The sequence below is a fragment of the Takifugu rubripes genome, chromosome 17 (genome assembly GCF_901000725.2).
Source record: "Takifugu rubripes chromosome 17, fTakRub1.2, whole genome shotgun sequence".
Lineage (NCBI taxonomy): Eukaryota > Metazoa > Chordata > Actinopteri > Tetraodontiformes > Tetraodontidae > Takifugu > Takifugu rubripes.
Window position 1 is genome coordinate 13,692,500 of NC_042301.1, and position 14,512 is coordinate 13,707,011.

At 43.4% G+C, this 14,512-nt stretch overlaps 2 protein-coding genes across 5 annotated transcripts in view; one reads left to right on the plus strand and one right to left on the minus strand.

Moving 5' to 3' along the window:
• fam13a (family with sequence similarity 13 member A) overlaps positions 1 to 1,017 on the plus strand; it is a 30,306-nt gene extending 29,289 nt beyond the window's left edge. For all 4 annotated transcript variants that reach the window (XM_029850149.1, XM_029850151.1, XM_029850150.1 and 1 more), the window contains one exon: positions 41 to 1,017. In XM_029850149.1, the coding sequence (XP_029706009.1) occupies positions 41 to 164 (124 nt within the window). In that variant the 3' untranslated portion in view covers positions 165 to 1,017. The remainder of the gene's footprint in view (positions 1 to 40) is intronic.
• A 79-nt stretch (positions 1,018 to 1,096) lies between these two features.
• Positions 1,097 to 14,480, minus strand: herc3 (HECT and RLD domain containing E3 ubiquitin protein ligase 3). Its single transcript, XM_029850153.1, has 25 exons — positions 14,359 to 14,480; positions 12,988 to 13,338; positions 12,702 to 12,861; positions 12,474 to 12,550; positions 12,164 to 12,385; positions 11,707 to 11,798; positions 11,486 to 11,616; positions 11,265 to 11,416; positions 10,897 to 10,970; positions 10,355 to 10,479; positions 10,169 to 10,228; positions 9,342 to 9,453; positions 8,481 to 8,670; positions 7,928 to 8,091; positions 7,686 to 7,799; positions 7,555 to 7,581; positions 7,372 to 7,470; positions 7,123 to 7,293; positions 6,887 to 7,030; positions 6,205 to 6,371; positions 5,548 to 5,614; positions 4,907 to 4,989; positions 3,909 to 4,092; positions 3,025 to 3,127; positions 1,097 to 2,764 (listed from the first exon to the last, which is right to left on the minus strand). Exons 2-25 carry the CDS (start codon positions 13,208 to 13,210, stop codon positions 2,556 to 2,558), a joined length of 3,150 nt encoding a protein of 1,049 aa, XP_029706013.1. The 5' UTR covers positions 13,211 to 13,338; positions 14,359 to 14,480; the 3' UTR covers positions 1,097 to 2,555.
• Positions 14,481 to 14,512: the final 32 nt, after the last annotated feature.

The following is a 14,512-nucleotide window of genomic DNA, read 5'->3' on the forward strand; positions in this document are numbered from 1 at the left end:
ATTGCTACCCGTCTTACCATTTGTGGTCTTGTTCCCATAGAAACGTGCAGAAGGAGGACCGCTCCCCACTGGCGGCGGAGTACAGCGAGTACAAGCACGTCAAAGCCAAACTGCGTCTGCTGGAGGTCCTCATCAGCAAAAGAGACGCAACAAAGTTCATCTGAGAACAGATTTAACAAACGGGACGGAGGACAGATCCAGGTTTCCATCCGTGCTGATTTCTTTTTATTATTTGGCTTGGAGGGATGACTCTGTTAATCCGATCCACTGAGCACTTAATGGATTTCTAGCCTGTCGGCGCCCACGGTGACACCCACTGCTCTCGAAGGAGAGCCAGGATTTTTGTTCTCAGTACTTGATAACGCACACGTTAGCCCAAATCACAATTTTCACCGCTAACGGTTTATTTCTTTTTGAATGTTTTTCATGGAAAAAAAAGCTCTTTTTCACGTTTTTGCTGTAGAAGTCTTAAAAACGCAAGTAAATAGTTTGAAAAATGAAAATTATTGGTGAAGAACTTTGTGGTTAAAAGTTGTATTTTTTTTTATTTTTTTTTTGAGGGAGATGTTACAAATTGTCTAACTTTAATCAGTAACAGTATTGAAGATGTTAATCTTTATAATTCGCCGATGATCTCGTGCTTTTCCTCTAAAAGTTGAGTATTTTCTCAATATTTTCAAACCTAAGCTGTTCAGAGGGCAGACTTTGACTTCTTTAAGACATTTAACTGGACATATGATGCACGGTTTTGTTTTTCTCCCTCTTTTGTGTCAAATAAGCTATCGCTCATCTTTGAGTCGTTGTTGGCTGCGTTCTTCTGTAAATATGGATGTTTGTATGTTTACATTTCTGCGTGTGAGTTTGTGTCCTTTTTCTCCATAGTGATCAGTGTAAAATTTTATTTTTACTGAATGTCAACACTGGCCAGGCTTAATGGATTTTGGAGTGTGTACATTTTAGTACATAAATTGTATTTGTATTTTGTATATATTATAAATGAAATCATATTTTTACTGAGTCTCTGGGTCACGTGGAGTTTGTTCCTTTTAGAAAATGTGCTCAATAGGTGATTTTGGAAAGCAACAGGAAGGAAAAGTGCCTTTTCCAAGTATAACTTTATTTAAGAAAAGCCTGCTGGAGCAGCGATCCTTGTCTAGACTCCCAACAAATATACAAAAATCACATTTTCAGTATTAAATCTGAGGGGGGAAAAGAAACCACAAACATTTGCATAGGAATGAAGAGAAGAAATCAACTTAGTGGGACTTAAACTGATCATGTGAGCACATGCCATTGGAACCAAACCGAAAAAGTCCAGGGAGACCTTCGGAAAAGCAACCACACTTTTTACACCATCAAAGACATTTAAAAAATATGTATTTTCATGTAAAGGATCATACATGTCATGCCAGTGCACACCCAGATTAAACATTCTGGAAACATTTTAATATCAGAACTTTTTTATCACCCGTCTTTTTCATCAGCTCATCCGTACATTTCACCAAACTGAGTACAATCACTAAATTTTGAACATATTCAGTTAAAAAAAAGCGTTAACCTCGACTCAGGATGCCACACTTGTTTAATATGTCACTACGAGCAGAAGCACGTTAGCTTTTCCCAGCAGAAATGCGACAAAATATTGGTTCGATTCCATTCAGACCAGTAACTTGGCCTATTTCCAGTGAAGGTTAAAAGTAAGAAATCCATCACGCGTGTTCAAACATTCCAAATGTGCAAAAACTATTCCTCACTGCTGCCAACCAGATGGTTCTTTAAAGGAAAATTTAACCTGAATATCAAAATCAGACTGAACCAAAATACTGCGATGGTGGTTTTTAATTGGTTCCAGTTGGACTCAGAGCAGAACTCAGTCGGGCCCTTTTAGCATTAATGCTAAGCTGAGCGGCCAACATTTAAACACAGAAACCCTATTTTTACACAGACGACGTCCATAAAATCCACCCGGTTTCGGATTTTCTGGTTTGTTGAAGGCAACAGCGTTGAATCTCTATTCTAGACAAATTCAGCTGCCGTCTGACTAAACAGCTCAAAGTAATATTGTTCTGATGTGCGGCGTCCTCCACCACGCAGGGCAGGACAGCCTCCGAACATAAAAGGATCAGTGGGATCAACACGCTTCTTAAAGACTAGATCTGGTTAAGGTGGTATGTACATACATACACTATATACACACACTATATACAATCCATGAGTCAAAAAATAACCGCTCTGTTTAATAAATTAACAATTGGGAGACAAATATCTCGACAACAACTGAATTATTTTAAAGGTGAAAAATAGAATTTAAAGACTTTAATATAAAATACACAGCTGTGCAAAAAGACAATAAAGAAACCAAAGAATAGTCACAGTTTCTCAACCTTATCTGGCCTTTGATGTTTCGGGTCTGCAGGGGGGGGGGGGGTTTGTTTCATTCTGCCTGTAAAAGGTGAGAAACGTCCCAAAGTAATTAAAAACAACCAGGGGTCATAAAAGATTGGGTCTTCTGTGGCGCTGTATTGCTGTTAAAGTGCCCGGCACGGCTCTTCCCCTCAGACCAGGCTGAAGCCTTCGTACTGCTCCACGGCCTGGGTGAGGCGACAGCGGAGGATCTCTTTGGTCTGGTAGCGGGGCATGTCCAGCAGGTTGTAGCAGGTGTGGGCCACCGGCAGGTAGTGCTCCTCCGCCGTGGTGGACTGGATGATGATGCGCAGGCTCTCCATGCCGTGGATCGGAATCCGGTCGCTGCCGGTGAGGAACACTGCAGGAGGGACAACAGGACCGAAGCGGGAAATTCTGTCATTAGTTTGAGGAGTCTGTAAATAACTAAGCTGCAATTAAAAATGGTAAACAGCTGCTGCCAATAGGGTCAAGATTCTGCTTTTACAGTCCATCCGCTAGACAACCAAGGAGCAGCAGGCTCATCCATACAGTCTTTATAACATGGAGGGAGAGAGCGTGTGAGGTAACCTGTAATTAAACTGTCACAGAGAGCGAATAATGAGGTGATGAGAGACTTACACAGGAACTGCTTCTTCTTCTCTAGTGAGAACTCATGGAAAACCTCCCAGAACAATCTGACTGTTGGATGAGTGGCTGTAAACTCGCCTTTGTAAACGGTGTTCTGAGAGGAGAGAAGAGGAGAGGAGAGGAGAGGAGAGGAGAGGAGAGGAGAGGAGAGGAGAGGAGAGGAGAGGAGAGGAGGGGAGGGGAGGGGAGGGGAGGGGAGGGGAGGGGAGGGGGAGGGGAGGGGAGAGGAGAGGAGAGGAGAGGAGAGGAGAGGAGAGGAGAGGAGAGGAGGGGAGAGGAGAGGAGAGGAGAGGAGAGGAGAGGAGAGGAGAGGAGGGGAGGGGAGGGGAGGGGAGGGGAGGGGAGGGGAGGGGAGGGGAGGGGATAGGATCCAGGGACAATAAGGACAGAGAAGATACAAGAAGAGATGAGAAAAAATGAGAAGGAAGGGGGGGAGGGGACAGGGAGAAGGGGAGAGAAGAGACAAGAAGAGACCAGAAGAGGGGGAGGGGAGAGGAATTGTTAGTATAAAACATCCTGGCATCTCCGACGGCTTTGAGATAAAGACAATAAAATTACTGACACCAATCAGATTTAAGTAGTGCAAATGACTTAAAAATAGGTACAAAGTACAAACACACAACACCATTAACATAAAAAACAATCTCTAATCTTCTGTCGGGCTTTTCTCTTACACATCCATCCCAGGGAACCCAGTTCCTGTAACATGAAGGTGAACGATCATCATCCTTAACTGTTCTTTTCTGAAATTGTAAACTGATCCGCTTGTATGTGATGAAAATCTTGGGTTTGTAAAGGTGCGATTTTAACAACTTGTACTTCGGGGTAATTTAACGGGGGATGTTGGTGACGCCGTATCTAACCCAGACACAAACCTTCTCCATCACCTCCCAGTTGTAGTTGCTGTTGCCCACCACCATGGCCATCAGCTCACAGGGCTGGAAGAGCGACAGGATCTCCCCCCCGCACACCTTCAGGAAGCCGGTGGAGAAGGCGGTGTACTGCTCGCTGGCAGAGTCCCGGAAGATGTAGCGCAGGTAGGCCTCCACGAACTCCTTCCTGATACACAGACAGCACATGCCCGTTACAGGAGCGCTCTAGAGCGGCGCATCCCAAAAACTCAACTTATAGAGGAAGAACTTGGGAATGAACCCCTCTTTTTTTCCCCAACAAGCTCATAGAAAAGGGAAAATGCTTGACTTTACTTCCAGCTCCATGAAACTGATGAGTGTCTGGAAAATCAGGAAGTAAGTTGATCTAAATTGAACTACTGATTTAAAAATGTAAACATGCAGGGGTACCTCAAAATGGCAGGTAATCTAGATCTATAGTGCAACAATCAGATCTTGTATTACTTTTGCAACTATTGTTTTATTTTAAGTGTGTGTGTGTGTGTGTGTGTGTGTGTGTGTGTGTGTGTGTGTGTGTGTGTGTGTGTGTTGTGTAGGGGGGGTTGGTTGGCCTACAGCCATCTGGCACCAGCAGCATGCATGGCGTCCTGACAAGTCCTCTACACAAACACAGTAAACACGGCAGCGAAACAAGGACGATATCCGCGAGGAATAACAAAGCAAACCAAACAAAAAATAGGCTCTCGAGGCTTTTTAACTGTGAGTTTTCAACGCAAAACATGACCTTCAGTCGGGACACCGAGCCCAGGGCGGCAACAGCTGTGTGCGCGCACCCATGCTAATCTCAGAGCTGCGGTGGGACGCATTAAAAATGCATTTATCTCCCACAGAGAACAGTGTGTAACAGAACAAAGCATTTAAATGGCCTGAAGGGACGGCTTGGTCAATTCATTTTCATAAATATGTAATTGCTACCTAAAACACCCAAACAGGTCACGCGATGGTTTTTCATACAGCGTCACCTGTTGTTTTTGTCCACGCCGATGCTTTCTCCTCCGGGAACAAGTTCCTTCACTTCAGTAATCCCGTAATTCTCTCGAGTGATCTAGAAAGGCAACACAACATGGAGTTTATTGCAATTGATTTTACATTTAAAGACTTACTTGCAAGATGCTCTTGGATATAACGCTGTTATCCATTATTCAGGTCTGTAATGCATTACAAGATGCCTGCCCTTCATTTATAGAAATCTTCACACTTCTGTATAACGATGGTAAAAGAACCCCAGAGGGGTTGAACTAAATGAAGCTGTTTCCTCAGGCTCAGCTCCCGATTAAAGAATTACTTTAGGACAGTAGGATACACAAAACAAATGTAATTAGTGAAAATTCCAGCTAAAAACCTTCCAAGTTAAAACAAACTGACAAATCATGTTATGACCATGTACAAATCTTCCACGCCAGTAGGGGGTGCTGGAGTGTTTAGAGGTGAAAGACTAACCAAAGCTTAAACAGATGATTGATTGATTGGTTGGATGGTTGATTGATTGGTTGGAATTAGGGAGGGTGTTTCTTTTAAAGGTTGACACAATCAGAAAGTCCAATGAGAGGAATTACTTTGATTAAAAAAATTATTTAGAATAAGAAAAAAAAAATTATATTACAGCAAAGGTGAGAAGAAATGCCTCCTCCACATCTTCTCTGTCATAGTCCATAAGTTGTTGCAGACTCCTGAACAAGAAAAAGGCAAATGTTAGATATAAAGCCAATAAAACGTTACGAGGTAGAGCAGTCGCTAAGAAGTACATTTAGGATAAAAACTACTAAATTGTACCATCATTGTGTGTATGAGATCGTGATGTTCGAATGATTCCTGAAATATCATCTGTTTCTTAATTTAAGGGAAAAGGAAGCACTTTAGGATTTGTTGTCAGCGTTGCCGTAGACGACGGGAGCGCAGGACGTGCAGCCCCACACGCAGCTTTCAGGGGACTAATCTTAAAATCAATACACGGCTGGACGCAATCAGCTGCTGAGGAAATGCTGACACTTCCTGTCTTGGTAATGAGGAACCCTTTCCCAGAGGCACCCTGCCGCCTCAGTAGGTGGAGGCGTTATGCAAGACAGCGACGTGCTGTTGCTACCTGACGGTGGACGTGCATTTGTGTGCCTGAACAGATAGGGACATTTTGTTTTACGCAAGTTAGAGAGACCTCTGGGGTCGGAACACTTGATTGCGATCTCATTATGAGGCTTCCGCTAGAATCAAAGCCGAGTTATTGAGCTGTCATTAGGTGTCTCGCTCTGAGAGGACACGTGACCTGGCCTCGGTGGGGGACAGCTCCTTCAAGTCCTCCAGCGTGGGCGACACATCCAGCAGCTTCTTGTAGAGAGCCAGGGGGAAGTGAAGGTCCACCACTGTGGAGTTGTAGATGGCCAGGCCGCAGATGATGCCGATCAGGTGGAACCATTTCTGCTCTACGAAGCACTGAGAATCATAGAAACATCTCTGTAAGCTCCAAACCGCAACATTTTAACTTTAACATTCAATGTGTCTCTAAAAATAAACAGGTGACTCTGTGTACTGGATATGACCCACAGGTTCCAGTACACCAACACTGACTTTGAACAGATTGAGCCCTGATAACGATCAGTGTTTTGTCAACCTCCAAGGCCGCCTAACTATGCAGTTTTGAGCTGTGGACAATATTCCAAGGGCATCGTCTCAAATTCTGCATGGATGCTGATGTCAACAATACTCTTAATGTTGCTGCAAAGGTCTGAATTTAGGGCTCTGAATTTAGTCTTGGCATTATTCATCTAGTAACAATAATGCTAATAATAGGTGGCACAGGAGGTGCTGGGGTCCATCCCAGCAGCCTGCAGGGCTCACCAGTTCACCACAGGACACGCACCATTCACTCACACACTATAGTCTCCAAACCAGGTATCGCTCATGTTCTGTGACAGGAGGAGGAAACCGGGCCATGAAAACGGACTTACTTTGTCTGAGAACCACAGCAGGTTGGACTCAGTGTGAAAGGTGAACATGCCATAAACCGGATCCATGAGCTCCTTTAAGAGCAGCAGGAAGAACTCTTTTGTGACTCCTCCTGCATCCACGGCTTCCTCACCATCAAAGATCACCTGGGTGAAGAAGAACACGAGCAGGTCAGAAGAGCCCCCAGGCTTCCTTCCAAATGTTCGGGGCCCTTTAGATGGTTCCGTTCCGCTCTCACCTTCAGCGGTTTCTTGAGGTCCACGTCAGAATAGGAGGTGAGCTCGCGCAGCGTGTCACTAACCAAATGGTTTCTCCGCACGTGGAGCACTAAATAAGGGTTCCTGGCGAGCTGAGGTTCCAGGGTGAGCAGCATAAAGACATTGTGCAAGTTTGCACCGCTGACTGCCATCTTGGTGGAAAAAAGGATCCAAACTTAAATCGAAATTCATGAAACCAGAGGCGAAAAGTTGTCCTTTTAGGCCGGTACCTGCATTTGCAGTTCAGCATCTGTTTGCAGCATGGTTGTCTTGGCTTGAGCGTTCAGTAAGAACGGGTAGGCACACAGGTTCACTGAGGGAAAGTCGGTCTGCACAGAAAGATGTTAGCGTGCTGGGTGAGCCTCCTTTCAATCCTTAAGCTTTAAATCACGCCAGTTGTTAACGTCAAGTACCTGTGACGGAGAGGGGGATTCCACTTTCTACAAAGCACCGGAGAGAAAGCCGTTTGTGAATTTGGTTCAGATACACTTGAGTCAATAATAATCAAATAATAATTAATATTCGAAGCAGCAGCAACACTCACTATCTGAGCTTTACTCAGAAACCATTTGAGGTAGTCTTCCTGGATGTCCACCATGCTGGTGATGTCAGGGATATAAAAGTGGTTGTACTCCACGTGTTGGGCCTTTAAGTTTACCTGGATGCACGGGACAAACACCTGAATCACTCGAAGGTAGGGGGCTACTTTCAAAATAAAAGCACGATCGTCCTAAAAAAGAAAAGATGACGCCATTTACAGACGCTGTAGCTGAACTGCTTAATTACCTTGTGGAGTTTTTCCAGCAGCCTCAATGTGGCAACAAAATGGTTCTCATAAGAGACGGGGACAAGCAGTGTCTTGCCTCCTCTCAGCAAAAACACAACGATGCTCTTGTACATATCGACCATTCTGGTAAAAACACTGTCGTCCATGAAACACCACCAGTTATCTGCAGGGAAACAAAGGAATTCCAGCACCGTGATGAAGCAAAGCTGTCCGGATGAGACGTCCTCTTTAAACTCTGGAGGTCATTTTATCATCCAAAGAAAGAATTAATGGAAAATCCTATTTTCCCCACATTCATCATCAGATTGGAACTGCGGGTTATTGCTGTTCTCATTTGGGGGAATATCTGGAATATTCCTCACTGCGATAAGTCAATCAGAGGGGATTTATTTAAGGGGAAAGTGGGGAAACATTAGGTGTGATGTCACGTGGCGCCACAGACTTTTATATAAGTGTGTTACTTAACAACAGAGGCAATTTCTGATGGTTTGAGGAGTATAAATATAGCCTTCAGAGCAGGGTGTAGTGTAGCTAAGCACATGATTATTGTACCCAAGACTTTGCTGGGGTTGGTGTCCAGCCGCAGGATGGCCATTGCCAGGGGAATGGTGAGGCGGATGTAGTTCTTGGAGTCCTGCAGGGCTGGGTACTCAGACAGGATGAGGTAAATCCTCATGGCCTCAACATCGGGAGGGGATCGCGGTAGCTGGGGGATCAGCACGCTCTCAAAACTCGTGGTGGCCTAAACAGAGGATTCAACACAGTAATGAGGAGACAAATCAGAGAAAACATTTAAACGCTGCCAACATCGATTTTTTTTTATTTTAAAAAAAGCTTGTTTTGCTCTCCGCTCTGCTTGGATCAGGTTGACAGCGACTGAATGTAGGGAGAAGGTTTTGGTGGTTTGGAGAGCTGCCTCGATATAATTGATGGGAACATTTGTGGGTCAGTTTGTCCGGGACTTTATGTATTCTTTTTAAAAAAAATCCATGCTGTTTATTTCAATGAAAGACATGTTTTTCATCCGCAGCCACAAACTTTCCTCTCTGAACTGATTCCACAGAGGCAAGAACACAGAAAATGCTTTTTATTTTAAGGCAAATTCACATCTGAACTGTGTCCTTTTAGGGAATTCAGACAGTTTTGCTATAAACATTAATAGTCATACAACAACTTCATTTTGCAGTGTTATGTGGCTGTTTATGCTCTTAGATCATTTTTGTCTGTCCAGATGTTGAAAAAGCTAATATTTACCTCTATAAACATTTGCACTTCGATCAACATTAGCAGAGAACTTCAGTCAAGATGCTAAAACACAACTGAGCGGACAGGTTTGTCCCTACAATAACTGCCTTTCCTGTTCCTGGGTTACATCCCTCGGCAGTGAGGAACAGAAGAAGCCTGAGCCGATACCTGCTCCAGTAGTGCAGAGAAAGCTGGTGTGCTGAGTGTAGCAAAGAACATTCTGACCGAGTTGAGATCGATGCCCGGGATCTTTGGGTTGGTACTAAAATGAGCATCATCGCTAAGAAGGCAAAAAAAAAAGAAACAAACAAAACAGGGTCTTAATACGACTCTTAATGCGTCAGAGATAAAGGAAGGTTCACATGAATCTCGCTGAACTCTAAACTGTCACTGTTGAATCCCTTATCACACACATGTTAGAGATAGTCTGGAACAGTTGTTATTATGCTTATTTTCATCAGGGTGGTGTGAGAAGACAGACAGGCTGGTCACTGGAGAGCAGTTTTGCCTGGTCAGATAAAATGAAATATCCTGATAGTTGGTGATTCACCTGTGAGGTTCCCACCACATCACTTCCCATGAGTCTGCATTACAATAGGGGCTGATTGTGGCCACTTAAATATAAACATTCCTTCTAAAATAGTTAAGCAGCTGGTTGTCATTTAAAATTTCTTTAACATGAAAACAAATCATACAAATCATAACGGAAATAAAATCACCCTCGATCCGTCTGTTTGTGTACTAAGGGTAAAGGTTATAGTCTCTTCGGTTGTTAAAGATCTGATTTAATTGTACTGAATGTAATCTCAATTTGTTTTTATTGCAACTTTATTGACCTTTATGGGTGCTGATGTTGGTATTTTTATTAAAATCCCCCTTAAATTAAAGTCGTTATTCTACCTTCTTTGTAAGAAACCTTCATTTTAAGCAACTGAAATGAATACAACAGGAACTCCAGCACTGCTAATGTTCCCAAAAAAATGTAGTTTCCATACCTTTGGTCCAAGAAGCTGGCGTTCCAACAAGCTGTGGAGGAGAGCTGAATGTTGATGTCACTGTGGACAAAAAACGATCAAAGGATGTCGTCAGGTTGTATGAGATTAGTTTAACTCTACCAAATATTGTGATGCCAGCAGAACTAACCTATTCAATAATATGATGCATTGACACATTTGACTTACTTTGTGACACCAGAATCCTTGTTGCACATCATCTTTAACCTCCATGAATTCAATCGCTCGTAATTGATCGGGGAGATTGCGTTGCTGATGTTGATCACTCTAAAATCTTCTGGATATTCAGAATTCTGCACAGAGAAAGCAAAACTAGACCGTCTGCACCCACACTGTGTGTGTGTGTTATTGTGTGTGTTCATTTATGGGGGACGCAATACACTTTTCACTGGTGACGTGAAGGCATTTTGTCTTCACAACTTCATGAGGTTAAGGCCAAGGTTGGAATATGTGCATTATATCCTCACAAAAGGTACCAACGTGTATATGAGTCAATATCAATGCACAGTGAATAATGTTGCGTCAGAAAAGAAGCATTGACGCCAGCGCCCCCTGGTGGCAAATTATTACGCAGCATTACCAATGAGGATAGAAGAAAAAAGTGGCTATTTGGAGCACCTTGCTCAAATTTTGTTATTTGAAAATATTAACTGTTCATAAAAAGAATAAATCTAAGGAAAGACAACAGCAATATAGACATAATTACATACCTGATCATTAGAGTACAATAAAAAGCTATGGTCTCCTCCACAGGTGATTTTGGTCACTGAATATTTTTTGGAGTCTAATAAATACATAATGACAAGAAAAAATGGTAAGGTGTCCAACATTTAACTCAAGAATATTATTTATTTATCTAATGTTATTTTCCCCACAGAATTGAATATTTACAGTATAAATCAACCGCCCCCATCACGCGTCCTATGTTTTATGGAAAACAAAGGGCCTTTAAGGTTAAGACATAATAGTTTCAAGTGACTGTACTATTTGTCCACAAAAGTTAGAGGATGGCTCATTAACACAATTTCCAGAATCAAGTTGCTGGAATCCGATCTAAACGGAAAAGTCTTCGGCTTACCTGTTCCATGAATACTTCCCGACAGGAAGCTGGTCTTCAGAGGATAGGGGCTTTTGTCAGCACTCAGTACTCCTGTGCCGAGCTGACCATGGCTGTTACATCCAAATGCATAAACTCCACCAGAGGAAGGCGCAAAGGCCAGAGTGTGGTGCCTGACAAAAGCAGGATTTAGATGCAGGCCGAAATAAATCACGGCGCTCTGAGTTTAGAACAGCCGGTACCTGCCACAGGTGATCTGGGACACCTCAGTACCCATCAGCTCCAGCACTCGTCGGGGTAGAAGCTCATTGGCGGTGGAGCCGTGGCCCAGCTGGCCCCACGAGCCATCTCCAAAGGTAAACAAGCCTCCATCCTGTAAAAGTGACAGCACACAAGAGCGGAGCATAAACCATTAACCTATAACCATTAATGTAAACACTCTGAAGCTGAGCTATATTCTCACCTTGGTGAGAGCTGCTGTGTGCTCCTCCCCACAGCTGATGTGAACGACTTTTTGAGATCTCAGAAACTTGATGTGGCACGGGACAGCCCGGTCTGACAAAATAGACCAGACGTCACGAATGACACTCAAATAAGGCAACAAACAGGGACTGAAACTTGTGAGGCAGCATTCAGTTTGCTAAATGTGCACATTCAACACATGGCAGTAATCATAGTGATGGAAAAAACAGTGGAGTTTAGATTTCTCTAATATTCTCATGAGGTATTTCCAAAAAAAAAAAGATGGCCAATGAATCACTCAGCACCATTTCATCCCAGCAGGGAACCGACATAATAAAACAATACGTTCACCGTAAAATGCTAGCCTTTTACTTGACACTACACATATTGTGCATAAAAAAACAAAACTGTATGCATTAAACATCCAATATTGATTGTCTTCCATTAATCTACGGTACCTTGAATATCATTGAGACCCAGTTGTCCAGCTTTGTTCTTGCCCCATCCAAACACAGCTCCGGACAGAGAGAGGGCAAAGCTGTGGTCTCCGCCCGCGGTGATCTTTGCCAGCGGGATCCCTGCCAGAGACTTGAGGGGCTGTGGAAACAGCTTGCTGGGCTCGCCCTTCCCCAGTCCGAGCTGACCGCTGGTGTTCTGACCCCACGTGAACAGCTGGCCATCTCCAGGGAAAAGAACAGCACGGTTCATTCACGCACCGCAATCACTTCGGTCTCACGAAGAAAACCAAGCCGATGAAGTCTTTCCTACCTTTAGAAAGTGCAATGCAGTGCTGATTTCCACACATCACTTGAGCTATTCGGTGGTCGCACAGCCTTTTGATCAACCTTGGGGGGGGGGCGGGAATGATACAGACATTTACACTTATTAGGCCGTAAGATGCGTTGAAAAATAACTAAACACTTAAATATGTAGAATTTACTTTCACTTTCCTTCCCTCATCACACTAACATCCTCCAAGGCATGCTGCGGCGTTACCTTGGTATCCGAACTGCCGTCTCTGTGGTTCCTAATCCGAGTTGGCCCTCTTCACCTGCTCCCCAGGCAAACACCTGGCCCTGCTCATTCACGGCCAAAGAATGGGCCTGACCACACGACACTAGCGTGATCTTCTGAGTATCCAGAGCTCCAACAAACTCTGGTAAGAGGAGGAATATAAAAAAAAAAACAGCACTATTCATAAGCAGCAAGGAAATGGTCAGAAATAAATCCTTTAATAAGAAATACAAGGATGCTGTAGGAGTCAAGCAAATCACAAGCATACCTGGAGTTATCCCTGGTTTATTGTGGCCTAACTGTCCACAGCTGTTAGACCCACATGTGTACACGCTCCCATCATGCAACAGGAACACTGAATGTTGTCCTCCGCAGACTATTTCTTTCAGGCCCCTGCCAGTGAACACGTTACAGTTTCTTGGCTCAAACATGGGATTCCTCTCCACTCCAATACCCAACTGCCCATCTTTTGCTTTCCCCCAACACAGCATGCTGACAAACGGGGAGGGGATGAGCGCCAAACTATAAAGGCAGCAAGGCAGCGACACTCAGATGGAGGAAGACAGGTCTTCAGGATTGATTGCAGCCCCGTTTTCTCCTCTTTATGTAACATCCAACCCTAGAGGAATGAAAAATGAGTTAGGAATGAATTATAGTGCCATTACTCTGTAGTCCTGACATGTATTTGTCTACTGATTTTTAATGTGTGGACCCCTGCTCTTTAAGGATAAAGTAAAGCCAGTTTTAGAGGTGGGTGTGGCTGAGAATGATGCATGTAAGATAACACAGAAATAGACATCGCACAGACGGTTAAAGAACTTCTAGTTAATCCCATTTTACACAGCTCTGACCAGTCCAATCCACAAGTGACACATGTATGAGGCCGACTAAGTTAGCTTAGAACAATAAATGCACTTATACAAGACAGGTGACAACGAAAAACATATCCGTATCCTTGAGCTACACTTACAAAATGAAAGCAATGGAGTCTGATAATAATTACATAACATGCACATAAAGGAACTTTAAATAGAACCAGTCACCGTGGTTTCTGTGTAAAGTCCAATATAGGCATATGGAATTAACGGGCACATAAAATTATTTATTTGATCACTTTGAGTCAAATAGTCACCAAAAGGTACGTCATAGCCCGGAAAAGAAAACGTACCTGTCTGTTTACAGGAATAAAAATTGCTTTGCGGGTGACTACAACAACACTGAAAGATGAGGGTAAAACATTGAAAGCTCTACAGCAGCTTATTGTAACACGCCATATTTACCGTAATATCACTTTTGGTATTGACAGGAATGAGATTTAGCTTGTTGCTAAATTAAGCTAGCTTCTTTATTCACTCGCGCATTGTTACGATGAGGAGACATGAATGAAAGAGAAGAAAGTACGTATACAACTATTGTTCATTGTTTAATTAAACCAGACTTCCAAGCAATCCAAAACAACAACATGAAAGCCAACATTAAACCGATACATGAAAACGTTAGCTTTTAACCTTAGCCATCTTTATCATCGGTGAATGTCATTCCGATCGCAACAAAAATACTCTGCTCAAACGGTATTTAAGCGTGACTAAAATCGCATCCTGGAATTTAACTGGTTCTGCAGAAAAACCGTGTTGTTTACCTGTAGAGATGCATAGTGAATCTGGGCGTTTGCTTTCGATACAGCTGGGAACCAAACCAGGAAGTCGCGATGCCTACGTCACTGCCCAGAAGTCATGTGACAGACACCTTTTCTTCTTCTCTAAATACCAGGCGTGTCCTTGTCCCATAAATTC

Excerpts from the sequence above, each read along its gene's own strand:
- herc3 (XM_029850153.1), bottom strand. The coding sequence starts at position 13,210 with ATGCTGTGTTGGGGGAAAGCAAAAGATGGGCAGTTGGGTATTGGAGTG. Across the intron at positions 12,862-12,987 it reads TAAACCAGGGATAACTCCAG|AGTTTGTTGGAGCTCTGGAT; the intron begins GTATGCTTGTGA and ends TCCTCTTACCAG. Across the intron at positions 10,229-10,354 it reads AAGGATTCTGGTGTCACAAA|TGACATCAACATTCAGCTCT; the intron begins GTAAGTCAAATG and ends TTTTGTCCACAG.